Source organism: Echinops telfairi, unplaced genomic scaffold, assembly GCF_000313985.2.
Source record: "Echinops telfairi isolate 266 unplaced genomic scaffold, ASM31398v2 ScPeMD7_7400;HRSCAF=8409, whole genome shotgun sequence".
NCBI lineage: Eukaryota > Metazoa > Chordata > Mammalia > Afrosoricida > Tenrecidae > Echinops > Echinops telfairi.
Window position 1 is genome coordinate 11,091,469 of NW_022111300.1, and position 23,373 is coordinate 11,114,841.

The 23,373-nt window shown below is 44.2% G+C and overlaps 1 protein-coding gene across 2 annotated transcripts in view; it reads right to left on the reverse strand.

Moving 5' to 3' along the window:
• The window catches only part of ZNF521 (zinc finger protein 521), a 314,538-nt gene that overhangs the window by 39,682 nt on the left and 251,483 nt on the right, over positions 1-23,373 (reverse strand). The window contains exon 5 of one of the 2 annotated variants that reach the window (XM_045296279.1): positions 2,116-2,181. The exons of the other annotated variant lie outside the window; for it this stretch is intronic. Coding sequence (XP_045152214.1) covers positions 2,116-2,181 — 66 coding nt within the window. The remainder of the gene's footprint in view (positions 1-2,115; positions 2,182-23,373) is intronic. 2 annotated transcript variants of the gene reach the window in all.

Sequence of the window (23,373 nt, forward strand, 5' to 3'; positions counted from 1 at the left end):
GGTGTGTGTGTGTGTGTGTGTGTGTGTGTGTATGGGAGTGGGGTGGGGTGGGGTGGGGCTGTACCAGCCCGTATGTTTATCTGTTTCAGAGACCTAACACTGCAAGTCGGCATTTTACTCCGTTATGGCCAGTGGTCTAATGGCGACTATGCTTTTGGACAATCTGAGCACAAAGCCACTGATACTGACACTGTTATTTCCTGTCTTGAACTCATTTATCAGCAGGGCTGGAGCAGGAAATGATTCAACTGGGGGAGGCTGCATTGTACCCAGCAGATTTTAAAGAGCCCAGGGGCTGCCTAGAGCCCCATAAACATCAGCAGCTTGGAAACTAGCAGGAGGTCCAGGTGGGTAGGGATGGGAGAGCCAGTCAGGGGGATTTCAGATGCTCTGAGAGGCAAGGCCGTCCAATTCCTTGGCTCTCACTATCAGTTGTGCAAAGGACTTATTAGTGTATTCTCATTCAGGGAAAAATATTGGAACATTGTTCAAACAATACGCAGTAACAGAAACAAACCCACGAAAAAAGGTGGCTGCTCTCCAACGGAGGGAGCTCATTGGAGGCAACTGGGAAAAGGTGGGGACCAAGTGTGAGCACATAAACCTCAAGGTGCCCTTCAGACCTGACATGTTGACACCTAGAGTGGAGTTTTTCCCTTCCTTTCCTCATTCCAAATCTGAGGGCATAGTCAGGGCTGGCAAATTGCTTTGAAGATGTAATGGCTGACCTCAAATATTTTGATCTAAACACCCAGAAAAAGAGAGCCAGTTATTTGTCAGGGCACTGATAAAAATCACACTGCGAGACAGCCCCCACCAGCCCCTCTCATCCTGAAAAACACACACACACACACACACACACACACACACACACACACAAGAATAAGTACCACATTCTTTTAAAAAATAATGCAACCTCAGAAAAGGGGAGGGGATGGGAGTAGAGGGGTAAGGAGTGAGCTCAGTTACCTTTGAAATACACTCACTCCTTTGTCTACTTAGAAGCCAGAGATGGTGTAAACAATTTTGCTTATTGTATACACCTTTGATTGCAATGTCAGCCACCATACTCCAAGAGAAGGGATCAGTTGATTTTGACAGTCTATCTTCCCCACCTTTACATTCATTCTAAAGATGCCCCAAGAAGCAAAAAAGCTTTCACCACAATCTTTAATGCTGCTGTTTTCTGCCTTAACAGAAACTTGCTATGTCTATGAAGATAAGTATAACTTTTTTGGTCCATTTTACACAATATATTAGATGTAGAATACAGCTGGAAATAGCATGTTTCCAATTCAGAAATGCATCTCAGCTGCAGCCCTGCCTAGCCGCGAATGGCAGAAAACATGTGACTATGATGAGGGCGTGGAGACCAAAGTTCGAGGTCAGTCCTCAGTTCTTGCTAGAATGGAAGTCTCACGAGGGCAAGGGTCTTTGTTTGCTTCTGCGCCTTCATGGCTCCTGAGGACCTAGAACAGTTCGAGGTTCCTGGTGGTGGGGGTGGGGAGTGGATTCCTAAGTACTGAATTGATGGGAAATATCTACTGTGATAGTCCGACATCTAATTTCACTAGAGCAACATACTGGCACTAACACCCAAACAATACTTAGGGGTGATCAATTACATTTGAAAAGTTTACTCCACTTCCTGAGACAATTAAGCCCTCACGCATCTGAGAGAGTGAACTAGCCTAATTGACCTTCCAATGCTTGGCTTCATTATTTGCTAAACTAAGATTAGAATGTTCTATCAAATAAAGCGCTAACAAAGTACTTGTCTTATATGTCGACTGATCAGTATGAAACTGATGAGGCAAAACGAATCCCTTATTTCAAGAGGGAAATTGGTATGAGGCCTTTGAAATCTGAACAACAGGGAAAGTACGATTGAGAAGAAGGGACATTTATTTGCCTTATGCTTTCCCAAGTCACAGAGAAGTAAGTCTCCCTCTCATACACCCATGACCCAAAGCTCATGTTTTAAACAGTTCTTAATCATCGTCATGTAAGCTTACATTACACAGCACCATTCTTTGAACTAAGTGCTTAAATCAGATGTATGCATTTATTACACGCTTTGCTTAAAATTTCTCTTGTTTGATATCAAATACCTACTATTAATGCCCTCACATCTGGGACTTCTGGCACTGGTGGAAGTACAGGTATATTTACCATCGAGTACTGTACAAAAAAAAAAAAACACAAATTGGTAAAATCGAAAGAGGATCGGTTCATGCAGCATAAACTAAACGCAACTTGTTTCAAAGTGAGGTCTATGGGGAGGACACCACTGAGAACCGAGACAGGGCAACAGGCGATAATAATTCTGCACAGCAGCGTGCCAGCAACGCCCCTGTACTGGTCACAGCTCCCACCAGGCATGTGCTCGTGGCTTTGGACTGAGTTTACACTAGGGTCAAGGCCTTTCATTTCTTTTTATCCTTTCCTCCGCTCCTCCTTCGCATATAAAGCCACTCTTTTATCTGAAGGCAAAATCTCCATGCACCGAAAAGGGGGTTTTCCTTGCTAGAAAGTCCGGCTTGCTATAGCTGATGATCAAACTCCCACAACCAAACCAACCCCAACCCCAACCAACCAAACAATGACACAAACACACAAACAAGTGAAGCGAGTAAGGTTCTGCAGCCTCTGTAAATGAATGCTCTGGGCCATGGGGGTTAAGTGCCCACAGGTAGAAGGCAAGGCGCAAGTTGGGCATTTCCAAAGCTAATTATCTTTCCAAGGAGCTTACCCTATTGATCGTCATTACAGAGATGACAGTTCATCTCCTGAATCGTGGTGTTTAGAATCAAGGCTCACTAGTGAAGCACAGGACACAGCTGCAATGGAGTAGGGATGATGAGATTTCGGAAATCCTGGTCCTTTTTGTCTGTGGCCTACATAAGGAAATTGCTCCACAGCAATGAAAAAATAAGATCACAACACTGCAAGGTGTTTGCAAATGAGTTACATTTTTATTGTTGTATTGGTATGACCTTAGAAACTTAGCCTTGAAGAATTAAAAAAAAAATAAGGTAATGGCACAAGAAATGCAATAAGACCTCTGAAAACAGTTTACTGGAAATGTGCTTTGAACCTTGAATTCTTCTAATCAAACGATGCCATCCCTTAGAGAAATTTTCCTGTGCATTATTAAAGTGATAGACTGCAGTACTAGTTAGAGCTCCATAACCTTTAAATTGCCTGATTGTAATTAAGGCCACTAGTTTTATTTAGGAAGGTTCAAGGAGGCTCAATTTAAGTGGGCTTAACTAGTGTGAATTTAATGTCTTGCTGCCAGAAGGCAGAGGAGCACTCTGGCTTGGCTGCTCCCTGGCACACGCAGCTGTGGGGTCACGTATTCTAAATTAAGCCCAGATTGAAAGAAACTACAGATAAGGGTAAGGATCTGGGTGGGTGTGCAAGTATATAATCCTTATGTTTGCTGATGCATGTAACCATTCAGTCCCCATTTGATATTACTGGCACTTTCTCAATTTGGGGCAATGGACATAACAGAGCATTTCCAGTGTGGAGTGGAGGGTTGGCTAGCTACTCTTGGGCCATCCTGGTCACTTCCACTGAAAGCAAGAGCATAAGGTAATGCCCACCCAACATTCTTGATTTAAAACAAAGTGTGTTGTGATAAACCTGTGCGATGAAGAGGCAGGATTATTCTCATTACAAAGACAGTCTAAGAAAATGTACATTCATGAATATCAGGGTAAAATGATCCTGTTCAGACATGCCACTGAATGGAATTGGTGAGAATAAAATATAAACTTCAGCGAAGAAGACAAAAGGGGAGCAGAGAGAATCAAACAAAAGACAGGGAAACGGAAGGCACCCCAAACACAGACTGGACCCAGGGATGAGTCAAAACAAACGAAACATGCTCAAGGATTTGACCCGCGTTCCAAATCTTACTGGGTGTGAGCGCAGCAACATTCATCTCTGGGTAGAAGGCTGGCAATTTTCTGTGGCTCCAATGGCAATAGTGATAAATGGATTACTTTATAGCCAACTGGCTCAAACAGCCAACTATGTTACCACTATATATTTAATAACAATATGCAATTAAAGAGAACAGCAGGTTACAACTATAAGGTGTCAAAATATATTCGCAAAGGGGGGGAAACCCTACACCCACACCCCTAAGAGAAAAATCACTGCACGGTGTGTATGCGCATCTTCTTCCAGACTGTATTCTGGATGACGCTTTGCGCTGGAAGGAAAATGGGGGCTGGCATGAAACTACTACCAGGTGATTCAGAGCCCTTCAAAAACAAAGAACCCTCCCAAATGCTCGGAGAAATCCGAAATGTGATATGGGAAACAGGACTGTGAAGGCCGTGGAGAGGTGGCTGCCCACTAGCTGGGATTAGCCTTTGACTAAGAAATAGTCTAATAATATCTCACCAAACGGTATGTGTTGTCTCAGACCCCTTTCAAAGATCCCAGAACATTTTGCTCTTTTTGTGAAAAATGGAGGAAAAACAATAAACTAATGAAGAGTACTGGGGCCGGTGGGGAGACCAAACCTTACACATTTGGTTAAAAGCTGGGGTGCTAGATACAGGTGAGAAGGGTGATTGGATACAATCTAAAAAAACCCTGGCCTTATGTGAAAGATGAGAAAATTGAGCCCATGTGACTTGGGCATGACCGGTTATGGTTGGCACGAGAGTCCAGACTTCCTGTATCCAGTGCTGTACTCTCCCACGGAAACCTCAGCTTCTTTCTCTTTTTAAATGTGTTCCTGTACATCGGTGTTCGTGGCACCACTTTGCACAATAACCCAAATGCGGGAACGATGGAAATGTCTACCACAGACGCCTGGATGAACAATCTGGGCACATACCCACCATGGAATGCCACGGAACCCAAAGAGAAATGGAGCCCTGGTGCATGCCTCAGCAAGGATGAGCCTGAGAACACAACTGGACCAACGGCATCCACAGGGGCAACTAGGGACAGACCTCCCTCATACGAAATCCATCTAGAACACAAGAGGCTTGGTGGTGAGCAGGGGTGAGAGGACAGCCGGGGAAAGGGGACTCTCCCTCCGGAGGAGCTGACTTGATCTGACTGGCCACGGGTCTCTGGAAAAGGACAGCGAGAATGGCGGCACAGCGTGAAGAAGATCATCCGGGTCGCTGAATCACACCTGTGGGAATGGTTGAGCTGGCATGTGATTTGGTGTACACGAGGGGCCTTCAGCAGTTGGTGGTTAAATGGTATTTCAACTACATTTGGAATCCCTCTGGCCTATTTTCAACCCACAGCCACACCATTGTGCCGAGTCCGTGACAATCCCAGGACACTTTAGGACAAGCAGAGCCGTCCCTTTTCCTTTCCCAAGCTGGGCATCTTTTCAGCAGTGGAATGCTCTGTCTGGTTCCCAGAGAGAAGCCAGTGGCTCAAACAGCTAGGCTCTGTGCCTCCAATCCACTCTCGATTCTCACAATGAAAACTTTGAGCATGGTGGTCTCTCTTCTGAAGTACAGGAACTTAAAGGATCCGTTATCAAAAACAAGAAACAAACCCAAACCTAAACCCAGTGCCATTGAGTTAATTCTGCCTCATAGCGGCCACTCTGAAGTGCAAAGAGCTATTTATAGCTCTGTCTCTTACTGATGTGCAAGGAGCTATTTCTAGAACTGTCTCCTACAGGAGTGCAAGGAACTATTTATATTTCTATTCCACCTGGTCACTCCTTTCCTCCCAAAGGAACTAGGGCCTGAATTTATTGCAATCGGCCTCACCCCAATGTCCCTAGTGATGACAATGAAAGGTTCTCTCCCCCGGTGAAAGCTCCCCTCTCCCTCCAGGAAAGTGGGGCCTTGGCTAATATGTAGCATCTGCGGGGAAATTTGGTAATGGAAAGTTAAATTTCCCGTGTCTCCAGAGGGACTCGGAACACCGTTCTCGGTGAAGCGCTTCGGTCTGAGCTGTCAATCTGCGAGGATGGTCCATGATTACCCAACGCGTGCCGTGCCGTGGCTGGGTGCTGATGCTCTCTCGAGAGAGCAATAACCCAATGCTTTGGGTAAATTGTCATCTCAACCCTGTGGAGGCTGAGTTTGTGCTCTCCTTCACAGAATTTGAATTCTTCAGGGACCAAGACTGGCTTCTTTCTGTTTTGCCTATGGCTGACCATGCGTATTCAAGGGCCTGATTCACTCCCTGCTATGGTACTAAATAGAGTATTTGGGAAGAAATCCGGACCACATGCATATTCCTAAGCACGTGGCTTACTAAAAAGGTAACGCCATACTTATATATGGAAAACAGGTTAGTTCAATATGTTCCTAACCTACTTTTCTCTCCTGGGCATCATTCTGGACACACTAGCACATCTTGACACTATCGTTGAAGCCAAGATGTTACTGGCATACCAATGAATCATACTCACTTCTATTTCCTTTGGCTCTGTCTGCCGTTAGTCAAGAGCAACCTATGTGAGAAAGTCATTATGCACCGTAGTGGAAAGACAGGAGGAAGGAAGCAAAGGGCGATAAAGAGAAGTAGGAAAGTATAAAGATGGATGTTGTCACACAGAGTCCTGCTTCATTTTCCCTTCGTTTAGATGTAGTGTCTCGTGAAGGGTGTTTAGTTGGGCCAAACATCAAAGCTAAAGGACCTAAAACAGGCCTAACAATGCCCTGCATTAGTTAATAAGTTTATCTGTTAAATGAAAAATGAGTGAAAATACCTAAAGATAGCGCTTTCTGTGAGAGCAATAACTTAAATTAGCTTCGGCAAGGCTGTTATATTTGGGAAAAATGAGGACCTAATGTCGGTGGTTTAAGTGGAGAGAAAATGTTTTGAGAATGATGTACAAATGCGCTTTACACAATTGATGTGTATATGGATTGCGATAACAGTTGTATGAGCCCCTAATAAAATGTTAAAAAAAAAAAGAATTGTATGAGCCCCCAATAAAATGATTAAAAAAAAAAGAAAAGAAAAAGATGCTTTGGGCACAATCAATTTTTAATCACTTATCTTGATGAAAATTTTTCCCAAACCTGAAACAGTTCATTCAAGACCTATTGAAAAATTCAAATATGGTACTCTCTTATCAATAAAAAGAAGGCTGAAAATGAATCTCCCCGTGCAAAAGGAAATTTATTAAAATAACCAAAATATCTTATCAATGGCTTTAAACATGTTATGTATTCAAAGGTTCTATTTTGCCCCGCACGATCCATGAAATCATTAGTACCGCATTCCAAAGCTGTCTTAAACAATCTGTCGCAATCTGATACCCACAATAATAGAGTTTCTGTCGACTCTGAAAACAAGGCATATTTCACTCATCCGCCTCATTCTTGGTAAAGGAAACCCTACAAATCTAGGAAGAAAAGTGGTCTTTGGTGACCACTTAGCCATACTCTTCCTTTGCTTCTGAAAACAGGAGCAATATTAGGTTTTGTTTTTAAGACAAAGAGTAGCAAGAGAGTTTCTAAATTTGACCATCTAGGCAAAGTGAATACTTCACTTAATTTTGTGGGATAGTGACTTTTTGATAAACCAAGAACAACAAAACACCCCACACCATGAATTAGACTCTACCCCATCGGGACCACCGAGGCCAGAAGGGAGGTGCTTCACGGGGCGTCAGACACTGTGGCTCCTCCGAGGGGTCGGCAAGCTCTTCCTTTTCTCATGGACCAGCTGTTAGGTTTGAACTGTTGACCTGGGGATGGCAGCCCAACGCGTAGGTCACCGTACCACCGGGGGTGGAACAGCCCACTCTGAACGGCCAACCCCAAATCTTCCTTTCTCTGAATATTGAAGGAGGAGCACTTTAGCAATTGACACAACAACTTTAGAAAAATACCGTATACACTCGAGTATAAGCCGTTACCCAGCACATTTCTAATGCCGTTTTTGTGGTACAATTAGGTGCCTCGGCTGATATTCAGGCCGACTTACACTTGAGTATATACGGTATATAAATTACCAGTGTATGAAAGTACCAATAGGAATAAAAATTTCTTAGCAGAATTCCGATAAATCACAACGGACGCACATGCAAAGATTCTTGGATTTAGGGGAAAACCTCCAGGTACAAAACACAATCTCTTCCCTGGAAGGGGAGCAGACCGTGGTCTTAATTAAATACTGACCCCAGATCTTTCAAATAATTTATAAAGCAAATCTCAGAGAACTGGCTATCACTAACTGAGGAGCCCTGGCCGTGCAGAGGTCACACATTGTGCGGTTCTAAGCTACCGGTTACAGTCTCCGAGAACGACGGAGGCAGCCATCCTCAGTCCCAGAGGGCTCCCCTGAGTGGGAACGGACTCCATGGGACTCCATGGCACTGAGTTTAAGACGAACACAACTCTGAACATCCCATTCTTCCTCCACCTCTTAAACCCCCAAAGACAGGGAGGGGGACGTCCTTCCAGAAGGGAACAATATGAGAAAGAGGATGCACCGAGCAAATGACATGCAGGTCTTAGAATCTGGACATCTCTCTTTTAGAATGAATATTCCAAATTCTGGACAATATCATTGCTATGGTCTGTCCTGATATGATAACATCAGGGAAATTCCAAATCAAAGTAGTCACCGTGGCCTTAAGTCACCCCATTAGGCCTAGCTATTACCTCATCTACTGCAAAAGATCATACTTTGTTCTCAGGCCAATGCAACTTTTAAGCACAAGAGGACGCACTAAGTGTCTACACACTTCAAACTCACACTTACCTCTGGTGTGAAAGTCCCCCAGTGCTAAGACTATGACAATGGTTAGGTTCCCCCCATTATCCCTACCTGAGGACGATTATAAATGTAATAGTTTGCTGCTGCAGCACTTTAGCATCCTCAAAATGTGTGGGCTTATATATGTCAGCTAATATGGTAAAACATGCGGATTTTGGGCCCCGGTTGGCCAAATCCCAGGGAATAGCAGCTGGGAGAGCTTACCCCGTTTGCCCAAAGTCAGGTGGCCAGACTGGAATGAGATTATGAGCAAGGAAAATGACTACATTTCATGGTGGAACCACGTTTTCAGCCATATCATCTATTATGCTTACTTTATTGAGCCCCTGTGCTTACGCGAGGAGCCTTGGTGGTAGAGCAGGTTATGTGCTAGGCTGCCAACCGCAAGCTCAGCAGTTGAACCCACCAGCTGCTCCATGGAGAAAGATGAGGCTTTCTGCTCCTCTAGAGAGTTACAGCCTAGGAAACCCACAGGGGCAGTTCTTTATCCAATAGGGTTGCTATGAGTTGGAATCAATTCAACAGCAGTGAGTTCTGCTCAGCCAGCTAGGAGGCCATCCACAACCTACACTGATAATGTGTATTTTACCTAAGGCAATGGAGAAGAACAGGGGGGAAATACACTTTCAACTTGGACTTTTCTGATTGTCTTTGTAGTTGAAATTTCGTGCTTCTAAAGGTGTTCATTACAGTAATGATACTTGAAAACAACAACATTGTTTTGGAATTCATCAAAGCTGGCCATTCAAGATTCTGACTAATTCACAAAGAAATAACCTATTCCAATTTGTCTGTTATGAGTGAGAAAACTGATGATTCATTTTATTAAGTGAATCTGTTTTTAAACACCAAAAAAAAAGGTAATTATCTTCAAACTGTGTGAAATACAGAAGAATTATTTGTTTCCTAACAAATGGTACTAGTTACAAGGCCATTTTCTCTTCCTCATGTGGAGTTTCACATAGACTGTTAAATATAACTTACCGACTTGATTTGGAAAACACTAAGAAAACACATACTGTACAACCAAAATGACTGGAGTTCAACACAAACAAACCAGCCTTCTCTGGCCTCCAGAAATGTAAATAAAAAGTGAGATTTCCCTGTACTACATTTGATTGCATTAATTGATGTTTTAAAAAATTGGTTAAAAATAAAACCCAGCAGTAGCATTTTTCTTTCCCAAATCACAATAGCAGCACATTACAAACATTACCAAAAGGTCCCCTGGTATGACCGTAAAGTTCCACTCGGGCAATAAAAGGCATCTACTGTGTATTCTACATTCTCATCTCCACCCTCCCCAACATATATGAAAGCAGGTCACAGTTGCAATTAAGCCTGCTTGCACATTGCTTAAATATTAATTTCTAATGCTACTCAGAAACGGAATGGTCAACCACTAATCCTTTGTAATTTATTAAAAAATGCCACCACCATAAAATCCTCTTCTTCTGAAACAGAGTTGGAGTCCTGATTGCAAGAGGACCATTAGTCTGGAGTCCAGTGTTACAATGTCATTTTTTCCCCATTGTTACAACCAACAGTCCCAGCACCCCAGGAGGAAAACTTCCAGAAACACCAGGCATGCACTTAGTTGCTGTTAGTTGTGGTCAATTTGGCTCTTGTCTTCTTGTGAATCAAAGCACAGGTCCCGTGCCATACACACAAGGGGTTGCGGATCAGGCCATTGTAATCCATACTGTTTTGATGGGTTGCTTTTTGGAAGTAGACGAGAACGTCAAGGATGTCTTCCTAGCCCACCTTAGTCTGGAAGTTCTGCTGAAATCAGCTCAGCATCATGCAAAGCCACCACTGCCAGAGGGTGGCAGTTGTTCATGAGGGAAGTTGACCGGGCTGGGCTTTCTGTGTGGAGGAAGGTGCAGTCTTCTCCTGGACCATCAGGGCCTACTGGCGGCACACTTCGGGGTAGTGGATTCGCAAACAGAGGCCTCTGCTCCTAAGCTTCAATGGGTTTAGTGTGTAAATAGTTATCATATCTAAAAATCATCGCAGACATTATCCCAAAGCTTCTCTTGGCATGTGACAACATATTGGGGTTTTAAGAATGCATTCCTGGTGGGTTGGATGGTTAATCCGGACGCTAACCAGCTATGCAAGCGCACACAGGGTGTTTAACGTTTGCCAGAGTGGAAATATCCAGCAAACTAGTATATAAAGTGCCTTCATGATAAGGCAGTAGAGGTGAGAAATGATATGTGGGGTCTAGCATCCCGCCTGCTCCACAGTAAGTATATGTCAGTTATTTTTGTTGCTAAGTGTGAAAAAATAATAGCCGTAGTCATTAAAATGTCTTCCATAGAGTGTATGAGTTCATTTATTTTTCTCTTCTTGTTCGATATAGAAAAGGCAAGGAAAGCAAGAGGTTGGAGGGCAGAGAGAACAGGTTTCCATGTGTTCACAGAAAAGCAACGGAGGGGAGGCCCCAGTCCATAGACCCCATTTTCCGGCCTGGGGTCACTGCTGTGAGCTGCCCGAAAGCAGTTCTGGGTCTCATGGGGTTGGAGAAGTTTAACCCAGAGACTGGCTGCAAGGGCAGAAGCACTGAGGGGTGGGGCTTAGGAAGTGGGGGGTCTTCTGAGAAGGTGGGCATGTCTCTTGGGACTCTGTGTTCCCTGACATCACATGGCTGTCAGGAGCATGAGAAGCACTGGCCAGGTTCCTAGACATGTGGGATTATTTGGGCAAACTCAACAGAGACCTTGTGTTAGTTTTTTAACTTAACCCAGACATTTATGGGGAAATCTCAGCATATGGTAACGATAAACTTTAAAACAATACCCAGAAGATGTTAATGCTGTTAAATTATCCACGTTTGAAAACTGCCTCTCAAAACGCCGCCACGCAGCATGGCTGTTTTCTGCCCCAATCTTTCTTATCCGCCTCCTCTTCTCCTCAAGCCTTGTGTGTGTGTGTGTGTGTGTGTGTAATGGGAGGCAGGGGTGGTACTATTTACTCTGTCAGGGAATGTACTGGGATGGCATGAAGCTTAGTTCAGGAACCAGGAAGAGCAATGGGGCTTAAATGAGAAGGAAACACGGCGTCATTTGCTTTTTCTTAGATCTTATTTCCTGGCAAAACTCCACCCCACGCAAAATTGATTTCTCTTCTGAATTCATACCAAACGTGGCTAATATGCTCTATGGAATTTATCACATTTCCCCTCAGAGCTTAAGTACCTAACCTCTCTCTTCTATACAATAACATGCTCTTTTGCTTCTCTTCTTGCTACTCACGCTGCCCTCTAGTTCCCAAGACAACTATTTGTTCTGGTTGAATGACTGAATGGAAAGAAGGAAGGAGGCGAGAGAGAGGGAAGGAGAAGAGGGAGGCAGAGAGGTTGGTGAAGCCACGCTGTTGTGGGGGATCCTGAGCCTAGTCAGACCCTAAGTATTAAGGGCGCAGGGTCTTTGTACCCCCAACCAACTAAATGTGTTATCAGAAAGACCTTACACAATGCATGACCGTCCTTGACCAGGACTGGCCTCCTGCTTAGCGTCTTATTTCTGAGCAGCTTGACTTTAACTACATATGTCAGCAAACAAACAAGTGAAGGGATACTGTGGTGTTTTTAGCCTTAGCGCTTAGTTATTTCTATCTAAAATAACAATATCTCCCCCTTGTCTAGCACAACCTACTCCTTGCTAGTGTTCTGGTCAACTCCATTTTCTCTTGACACGGAGAAAAATGATGCAGCCCGTGTGCATTCCGACTCGGGGCTGCGATCTTCTTCCAGGTACTGACCCCTACTTAGTCTGTGCTGCAAGATCTTTCTCCTTTCCACGTTTGTAAGCGTCATGTAGAAAGACTGGGACGCAAAGCGTGGGCTTCGTCAATACTTCGGGCGCTGCTGCGTTCTACCTGCGCTGCACAGCCCCGACTGCTCTGCGGCCCAACCAAATGTCCCCTTTTATGGCGGACACCTCATTGTAACCTCGCGAAAGAGGAAAAGATCAAAGGCCACTCTGGTTGAAAGCAACAGCAAAGACGAGTCTGGTCTCCAGAACTCAATTACTGGAGCAGATGCAGGGTGCGGGTGGGGGCAGGGCACAATGATCAAATGCAGCAGGAACGTTTGCACCAGGGCTCTAGTTCCCAAGATCCTGACCAAGACCCTTAACCAACTGCTCTATTATCTGCCTGCCTGTTCTCAGCCTAACCGCCACCGCAGGTCAGTTGGCAGACAGGGCATGGGGGGGGGGGGGTGTGCCCCGAGATGCCTTCCCTCCTTCTAAAGGGGTGAAACCACCTTTGTTCAGTAGCCTGTGCAGCACTCGCTTTCCAAAGCATGGGCTTGAGTCTCTCCTTAGCACCGAAATCCCTGCCTCCAGGAAGAGCACTGATGTCGGGCAAGCCTGACCAGTATCTGGCTGCTCCGACGCTGTTTACTTTCCTAAGCCCGGGGTTTCCCTGCATCTTGAGGTGCGGCCCAGGGACTCTTCTCCAGCCCGGCTTGTGCTGGAGAAGTGAAGGCATTCAGAAGGGGCCCACAAAGGGCCTCCTCCAGCTGCTGTGAGACCGCTTTAAGAGAGGCCTGCTGTTTCCCATGGGAGGCTGCCCTATAGGACAAAGGGTCCAGGCTGCATCCCTGGCAAGGAAAGCTGCCCAAGGACTCTGGGCCCCCTGACACCCCCCAGGCCAGGGCCGCCTCGGCACCTCAGCCCCTGGGCAAACGGCCCAAGGTGACTGTGCTCTCTTCAGAAAAGGTCCTTTGTATGGAGGTAAATAAATAAGGCGCTCGCATACATATATGCATACATACATACAAATACGAAATGAATCTCTTTAATAATCTGCAGCAATCATCCGGCTCATGTGTAAGGCAGTCGTTAAGGGCCCTTGACAAAGGGGCCTCTGGGTTTTCCCTTTACCTTTGATCTGCATTATGAAATGTTAATGCCTGGCCCGTCAGCGCTCCTTAGAGAAACGCACCCTGCCTCCACGGGCGCCCCTGCCCACCGCAGCTTCCGCTCAGATGGCCCATCTGGATGTCAGGGCTGCCTCTCGGCAGACGGACGCCCAGGCGCTCTGACATTTGTGAGCAGGGCTGGCTCAACTGCGAAATAAAATTTACCGACGACAGAGAGCCCGGGTGAAGATGAAATGGTGGCAATCTAATAATAAACACGCTTGTCTGCCATGCAACTCGACGCTGCGCGTTCACTTAATAGATGAAACTTGACGCCACGCGTTGTAGCTGCTGCAGCTAAGGGGGGGCGGTGGGGGCGGGTGGAGTGTCCACAGAATCTATGATGTTGTGTTGATTAGGCAGCAAACATCCACAGGCACCTATTTTGATATCTCTATTAACAGCCTGTTCAGGTCTGACTGCAAAACTTGGTTGCACTTCTTTCACCATCTTTGCCCAAGACAGACCAGTAAACACAATTCCTCTCTCTATAATTAGCCTTTTCTCTGAGGGCCCTGGAGTAAGTCTGCATGCCGTAGATTTAATATCCAGTGCTATATCCATATGTGCTGCCCTTGCCTGGTCCCAGAGCATATAAACTCCCCTATTAGCAGCCTTGACTGCTTAATTATGCAGATTTTTTTTGTACCCGCCTGCCTGTAAAATTACTGTGTCTAACCTTTTTTTTTTTTCCTCCCTCTCCCTCTTTGCACCATGCTGGCCATTCTAATGAAATCGGCATAGGGGAAAGGGCCTGATTTGCAGTTATGGAGACTGGATCGCACTGGCAATCTGTCCTTAGTGGGAGTTACAAAAGAAGTCAAATGCCTTCATCTGGTTCTACCCTATCAGCCCCAAGGTGATTGAGTTCACTTCCCGATGCTTCCCAAGTTTTCCTCAGGCTGTCCAATCAGCACATCCACCAGGGAGCCCAGCCTAGCTTGCAACAGTCTCTGTATCTAGTTACAGCCCCACCAGGGACAGTCAACCATCCACCCCCAAGCCTTCAGATGAAAACCTTTTCTAACAAGGCCGCCCAGCGCCAATGAAATAACACACATCTGCATATCCACTGGGTCCCATGTTTCTTGTGCTCATGGATTATGTATCTTGCAGCCTCTAATAAAGAAATGCAGTTCTTTGTTTAATGTTTATCTTGTGCTTGTTAAGCAAATGCTAATGTTGTATCAGAATGCTTTAGTGCTATTTGGGTTTTTGGTGATTTACTGCAAGACAATCTGCTGTGAAGTAAATTTAGAGAGAGGGAGAAATAGAAAAAAAATCATTCTGGTTGAAAGAGAGAAAAAGGTTTGACAGGGGTGGGTAGGGGCAATCAAGGAATGAGATAGTCCTGGGGAGAAGGAGGAGGTGAGAGTGCTCAGGAGACTGGGAGAGGCACTGATGGACAGGCAGACAGAGGGAAAGAACACAGACCACGCAGAGACACAGGGTGGAGAACCCCCCCTCCCCATGAGTCCCCTTCGCCAGGGGGACATGCCCTCTGTAGCAGTGGCCAGTGGGTGCCTCGGGGCTAGTGAATAAACCCAGTCCAGTTTACAAAAGGGATGGGGTGGCTCACTTCCCTGTCAGTGATAAGGTAAACAGTATCCTGAAGGGTAAACAAAAAATAAAAAAGCCTCTTCTGTTGTTGTTGTTAGTCTGCCTTTTTGCCCTGATGGTTAGCACTGAGCACTGTTACTCACAGACCACAGGGAAGCCCTAAATGTAATTGTTCTTTGCCTAGCTTTGCTAGAAAAAGGCAAAAATCATCAGGACCCCCTCCTCCCAATTTCAGGCGGGGGGCTGGGGGAAAAGAGAAGAGGGTGGCAGCTTGGAAGCTGATGAATGAACGTCCTTTATTTATCCTTTGGCAAGATGGGCGATGGATATCCACAGCGCAAACCTTTCCTCCTGCTTCCCAATGCCTGTACTCCTATTAGGGCAGCAAGGCAGATTTCTAGTTTGAGACAGGACACAGTTGGACCCTATTCCACATGTTTTATAGGAGAGGTGAACTGTGCGATTTCCTAAAAGCAAAATTGGGATATATATATAATATATATATGTAATATATATCTATATTACATAGAGTTATTAGGATCTGACCAACAAAGTGAGCGGTGTGCTAGTTTCTATGTTTTGCAACACAGGTGGGCTCACTGCGAAGTGAGGATGGTGGGGAGGAGGAGAGACGGTGCAGGTGCAGGAAGTACACTTCTTCACCAATCACAGTCCTTTCCCTTGCCCTCTTCTCTGCGTGTCCCCAAACAAACCCGTCACTCTCTGAAGGGAGGAAAGCATTCAAGGTGGATCAATGAAAAGCCAATGCCGACCGCATAAGCCCATGGTCTGAGAAGGGGAAAGGACCGTCTCCTAGAAGAACGGCCTGTTGGCTTTTTCTTGGGTACACCTTTCTCCCGAACCCACTAGAGAAGCTCAGGATCACCCTAGTCTTCAGGATTAATTTGAATAATGACAAATCCTCCGGGTCTTTGGAAACGACACACTGATGCCACAGAAGGTGCCACGAAAAGTGTTCAGCCACTGCTCTGGGGAAATGCATGCACAATATAATACTTTGCTCTTCCCCTGGAGGGAACACTTTGCAAAAATGCTTTCTATTTTTCCTCTGAACCTTTCTTGTGCTTGATAGGTTTACTGGTTTGGGATGGTGCCACAGAAAGGCTCACCTCAGAGCTCATTCCTGTGCAGATGGGAGGAAGCAGGTGAACAGAACTGATAGGGAAGACACCTGTCTGATAACTATCTGATTCCTCAAAGTACTGCTTTTTCAGACACCGCGGCTCTCCTCAGAAAGTCAGGCCTCGTGGGCAGAATTTGGGGATGTGACCCTGGCTCTTGGGGTCTGACCAGAAACCACCAGCTTCTCTGCAGGATTTCATTGCCCTACTTAACATGACCACAGCAGACTACATTTAGGTCCAGAGCAAACCCCACACCTGAAAGAGCTCTCTTTGTATTGGCCTAGCTCAGTGGTTCTCAACCTGTGGGTCGCGACCCCTTTGGGGGTCTTCGAACAACCCCCACAAGGGCCGTCTAATACATCCTGCATATCAGATATTTACATTAGGATTCATAACAGTAGAAAAATTACAGTTATGGAGTAGCAACGAAAATAAATTTATGGTTGGGGGTCATTACCACATGAGGAACTGTATTGAAGGTTGAGAACCACTGTCCTAGCTGCTTAGTGCCCATTGGGGACTATTCGTAGAATTGGAAATTAATACATCTCCCCTCTCCTTTAAATTTAACAGAGGGTCAAAATGGACAGAAAAAAAGGAAATCAATGGCACATTTCATTAGCATGCTCTTATAGCAAGGGCAGACGATGAATCATGGGCTCCACTGTTCATCAAGTATCTCAGAGGCTCTCCAAAGAATAAAACATGTGTCTTTAGACCTGTCTTCTCAATGTCTTATAGAATTCCCGTTCTCTTGTCACTAATTCACATTATGGTCCTGTGAGTGGGTAACTGGGCTCTGTATGCTATCATCTCCACTTTATCCTTGAGGAATTGGGCAGACTACAAGCAAAAAATGTCTCTTACGGATGCACGCTGAATCCCAGATTTCCTGCTTCCTCCAGGGAGCTGAGTGTTGGAGGAAAGGGAGGCTTCTAAAGGGCCCTGGTTCTGAATGGCCACGGTTTGCCTTCAGGCAGAGACTGCTTCAGCAGCCACAGAGAGCTTCACCTCACTTTCTCTGCCACAGCAACCTCAGTAAGGTACTCAGTAGGCCCTATAGGCCTAGACCTGCTAGCCTGTAACTGGTAGGTCCTCAGAGACAAGCACTCAGGATTTAGCAAGTGAGCAGGTAGCGGTCTTAACAAAAGGTCTACTTTTGCTTTTGGAGTTTTTGGTGGTCATTTGGTTTGAAGAGGCAGCTGCAACTCTGGCATTCTCCAGGGGCACTGAAGCACTGTGGCTTAAAAGCTGCCAAGAAGTTTAGGCATCCCAGGCAGAAGAGAATGCTATACTGAGGGCATCACACAGTCGCCCAGCTCAATGGCCCTGGAGTCCTTGGGTTGGCTGTTGGCATACAATCTATACTGAAAATAAGACAATGGGTGGTAGGGGAGCATCTAGGATAAGAAAAGAGGCTGCTGGGAGGGTGGTATTGGGATTAGACAACGGGTTGTTTGGATGTTGAGAGAGTTTCTAATTAAGGAAACTTCTGGGAACTAAAAACAAAAAACCAAACATAAAAAAGAAAAAGGCATCCCCTACAGCCCTGTTTAGAAAAAGATTTAGAGTACCTGCAATCCCTGCATTTTCTGGAACTACCCCACATGGTAATTCCCTACAACTTCTGGAATGTGGTTTCACTTAGGATGGGCAGGACCGGTTCGACCCCAGTCAACCCTCCTGCAGATAGCAACCATCATCTGTGGACAAAAGACAAACTCAACAAGCAGTCCCCGAGGGCACTGGACAGTGAATGGACACAGCCAGATTCTGGAAGAAGTCCACACTTGGAAGAAAGGAATCCACGGGGTGAATTTCCTTTTTTATAAAAACAATCGCATTTTAGCTGCACATGGAAGTTAATGCTCCAGGAAACGTCTGGATTGAAGAACTAAAAGACAAAATTGGGGTGACCCTAACGAATGGGAAGTAAGATAGAAAACCAGGAAAGGAGATAGCCCAGAGAGAGCATACTCTTGCTCCACGGGAATCTCGGTGCACCCCTAAATGGCACTGGACAGCACTGATGGCAGCAGCCCATTTAGGGATAAAACCATGAAAAACGGAACTGAAACTTGAGCTGTCGTCCAAAAGACACAGTTGACAGTGTCAGTCCAACAAGTTAACTACTAGGCTAAAGTAAAAATATCAGTGCTCTTTCAAAGAATGTAACAAAATCCAGAGCATCGACAATATAAACCCAGGATGCCCAACATACAACCCCAAATTACGGACTGTATGAATTCAATGGAACATAGGACCATTTCAAAAAGACAAGATGATCATTTCAGATGCTGGGCCTGGCACGCAGGATTTTCATATGGATATTATAAAGGAAAACTAGTCCTCGTGAATGGAAACATAAGTAATTGCATCAGAGGAAAAAACCCTATAAAAATGAACCAAATAAAATTCTAAATGGAAAAGTGCAATTTATAATACAAAACAACCACTTAGGGGGCTTATAAGAAAGGTTGACTTGATAAAGGAAAAGAGAAAGTAAGTATGAAAATAGATCAGCAAAACTAATCTCTTCTGAACGTAATGAAAGGTATGGGAGTCTCAATAAGCTACAGAATGATATCAAAAAGTTGACATATGGATTAAACACAGGAGCATCAGGAGAGAAAAGAGAAAATGGTAAGACAGGAATAGTTTAATCAATAATAGCTAAAAATTTCCCAAATTAGTGAGAAATATAAATCTACACATTTCAGAAACCCAGTAAAATTCAAACAGAAGAAACATACATATCTTCATGTAAAATAATTCAAAACTTAAAGTGAACGATTTAAAAGGTAGGATATTCAAGTCAACTCCAAACCAAAACATTTTATGTAGGGGAAGCACTGACGTGAGTTACTTCTGATTTCTCTTAAGAAACAATGAATCCTAGGAGACAGTGGACCAAGAGTTTTAAGGTGGTAAAACGAAAAGTCAAAAAGAAACATTGCTATCTATCTAGAATTTTACATATCCAGCGAAAAATCCTTCAAGAAGGAAAATAAAAATATTTTGATCTAAAGAAAAGAAAGATAATTTGTTGGTAGCTGAAATGAACAACAAGGAATGCTGTCAGATGGCCTTCAGGCTGATCAGAATGTATAGAAGATGAACATTTGTGAGTTGGGGAAAGAATGAAAAGCTCAGAGATAGAAAATATCTGATCAATTAAGAGATGATTTTTCCTTAGTTTCTTTTACATATGATTAATTAAAGCAAACATCACATTAGAGATATAAAATCTGTGTATCGTAAACCTAAATAGCTACGAATTTTCTACATTCCATGTAAAAATGACATACTAACTAAAGCAGACTATGAGTAATTTAAGATTATATACAGCAAACCCTAGGAAAACCACTGAAACAATGCCAAATGGCATCATTAAGAAGCGTAGACTGCAGCCGGTCATCATCCAGTCGATTCCGACTCACGGCAGCCTCCTGTCCTGTGCCAGCGTCCTCCGCAAGGTTTTCAATGGCTGATATTTATGAAAGGCCTTTCCTCTGACGGTCCTCTGGGTGACTCTTAACTGCTCGTGGGTTTGTTAGCAGCTGAACATCTAACTGTTTGCACCATTCAGGGATCTCTTAAATTGGAAGAGAATTCTAAAAGAATTCAAATCACCCAGAGAAGGCAAGCACGTTGAAGATTGGGATTACAAAGTGGAGGGTGGCCAATAGCAAATGGCCTAGATTCAACTGTATTAGAATGCCATTGCATTCGACGGACTGCACACTCTAGTTAAAAGACAGCTTTCACTTTGTTTTTGCGATGCAGGCAGGTAAGACCCTGGGAAGCCTGCAAAAGTTATAGGCAACAGAGGTAAATACTGTTATATACACAATCCTGCAACAGTGGTGATGTAGTAGATCTTTAGATACATATGCACACTAGATAGTTACTGTAGACACTCGAGTATAACCTGACCCGAACATCAGCTGAGGCACCCAAAGTTACCACAAAAATGCATTAAAAATGTGCTGAAAAACTTGGTGTATACACGAGAATATACGGTATACAGGAAGGCGAGCAGGAGCAGATCCACCAGCAGATGTAGGTCTGACAGGATGTTTGTACTGACTCCTTTGCTGCCAACATATCCATGAACGTGGTAGAGCATTTAAGAGGCAAAGTTACAAAAACGTCTTAGACATAACCAAGACCTTGAAGGAATAAATTACGGGGCCTAGAGGATTACACTTCAGCCTCAGGGGGCACCCAGGTCAATTGGCATAACACAGTTCACAATGAAAATGTTCTATATCCTACTTTGGTGAGTAGTGATTAAGGTCTTAAAAGTTCTTGAGCACGACATCGAAGGTGTAGCCGTACACTGCTCTCTCTGAAACCCATCAGTCCAATGAAGTAGTGGACCATGAACACATCAGTCTTCACAGTCCGAGACTAGAAGAACTAAATGGTGCCCAGCTACCACTACCCACTGCTCAAGCGGCATATTGAGGGCACTGAGCTGAGTGAGTAGCCACAAGAGGTGAATAAAATTTTGAATGCAAACCTTATGATCTGGTGTATAAATCTTCACCAAAATCACAACAAACACATTAAAAAAAAAGAGAGATTGTCACAATGCACAAGAAAACAATAATGAAGGCGTAACTATATGTTATCCCTAAGAGATGCACTTTAAATATGGAAACGGAGAGGTTCAAATGTAATGGTTGGAAACTTACATAAGATGCATACAATTAGAATACTAGAATGGTTATACTAATAGCAGACTTCAAGTTAATATTGTCAGTGATAAGGAATGTATTTCAAAGTGAAAATTCAACTCTGGGGAAGAAATAGCTATATAGTTATAACTAGGTATGAAAGGCTATAAATTGACCTCTATAATACAGACATTTCCTCCCTCAAATCAGCAGAGACTTTGGTGACTTGGATAATTCTATCAACCACCTTGACCTAATTGATATTTATAGAATATTATCTATAGAGTGTTCCATAGAATACACATTATTTTCAAGTATACATGTACATGCACCAAAAATGACCCTAGGTTCAACCACAGAATAAATGTCTATATATTTAAGAGATTAAACCATTTAGGATTTATTTTAAAATCATAGTGAACAAAGTTACATAGAAATTCTACATCTTCATAAACAAAGAACCTATTCCTAAATAATCTATAAGCCAAAAATCATGAGGGAAATAAGAAAATATTGACAATATTTTGAACTTGAAGGACATTAAATATTCAGTATTTGAAAATTTGTGGGATGAAGCTAAAGCAAAACTTGAAAGGAAATGCACAGCTTTAAATGGCTACATTAGATTCACGTGTCTATCTCAAGAGAGGCAAGAAAGGGGAAAATTACACCTAAAGTTAGTGCATGGGAGGGAATAATAAAGGTAAAAACTACAATCAATGAACAGAAAATTAATCATAGAGAAAATGAACAAAGCCAAAAGTGGATTCTTTGTAAAGATCAACAGAATTGATATACTGACTTATGTTGATTATGAAGGGAAAACAAAATAAAAATTAATAATATTAGGGGTGACCGAGCGTCATGATTGAGCCTCAACCTGTGGGTCACGAACCCAAAGCTCCTTCAGAAAATCGTTTATGAGGTCAGCATAGTCCTCACACCGAAATTTGGGCGGGGGGGGGAGTCATAAAATTTGCAGGGTTGACCTACTCTAGACTGGGCTCATCCAGCCATGTCACCACAATCAAAGAGACAGGGGTGGATCAAAAAAGAATACAAAATAAATCCCTCTTTCTTACTACGCCCCTGTATCTATTTAATAATAAACAGATCAGTCCCTTGAGAGGAGAAAACTGATGGGTGAACAAATAAATGCCGTAGGCTCCCTTCTTGCCCGTGCAGGGGCTTGTCCTCGCTAGGCAGGCATGTTGACCTCCTCTCTGTCGTTCAGGACCAAAGGGGGGGTGACCTTTGCTCAACGAGCTGAGGGGAACCTAATTCTGGTCACACACTTCCTATGCACTCCAGTCCAGCTTTGTCAGCAGTAATGATCCTATTTTGGTCAAAACAAGTTTTTAAAGAGCCAACCCAAAATGAACACATGCAGAGACACCTAATGTTACCAAACCGTTTCTTACGTACCCCGAGAGAGAAATAGAGGGCAAGGGAAGAAGGAAAGTTTAACAATCTTCGGAAGAAGTGGAATATCGGAATAGGGAAGCAAGGTCGCAAAGATAGGGCGATTCCTTCCCCATCTGACAATCATTGAGGTGGGAGAGAGCGAAGGAACCAGAGTGGCGACTGGGGCAGAGGACAGTCATAGTTCAGGTAGTTCGAGGAGAGAAACCAGAAGAGCTATTCATACAAAGTTCAGGATGTAGGCACTTTAAAGAATGAATCCGCTTATACATGGAGCATCAAGATGACAATGGCAGCAAAGTCTAGGTCTTTCCACTGCCATCTCAAGTTCCTGGCTCGGGTTGGCAGTACGGAAGGCCCTGGGAATTGAGATCCTGCATCACGGCCCTCATCCTTCAACTGCACAGGTGCAAATGGACACAAGAACACAGGAAAAGGATGTGAACGGAACGTCTAGGGATGAAAACATACCAGATATATTTCAGAGCAGAAGAACGTACTACATATTTAAAACACAGCAATAGAAGTTTTCCAAAAAGAAACACCACACCCGAAACAGATCACACTGAGCTCGCTCTGGGACAACTTCAGGCCGCCTCATCTACGGGTAGGGGCATAGCTACAGACAAATGGAAAAACAATGGATTGTTGGCTGATAATCTTTCAAGGCTGAAACCCCGGTGGCGCTGTGGGTTGCTAACCACAAGGTGGGCCGTCACACCCACAGCCACTGACGCTGAAGGGGAAGGATGAGGCTGTCCACTGCCATCAACATTGTGGCCTCTGGAACCCCGAGAAGCAGCTATCTCTGTCCTGAGGGTCACTATGAGTTGAAATTGATTTGATGACAGTCAGGGGCTTTCGCAGACATAGAGATGATGAGATGACCTGATTTCTT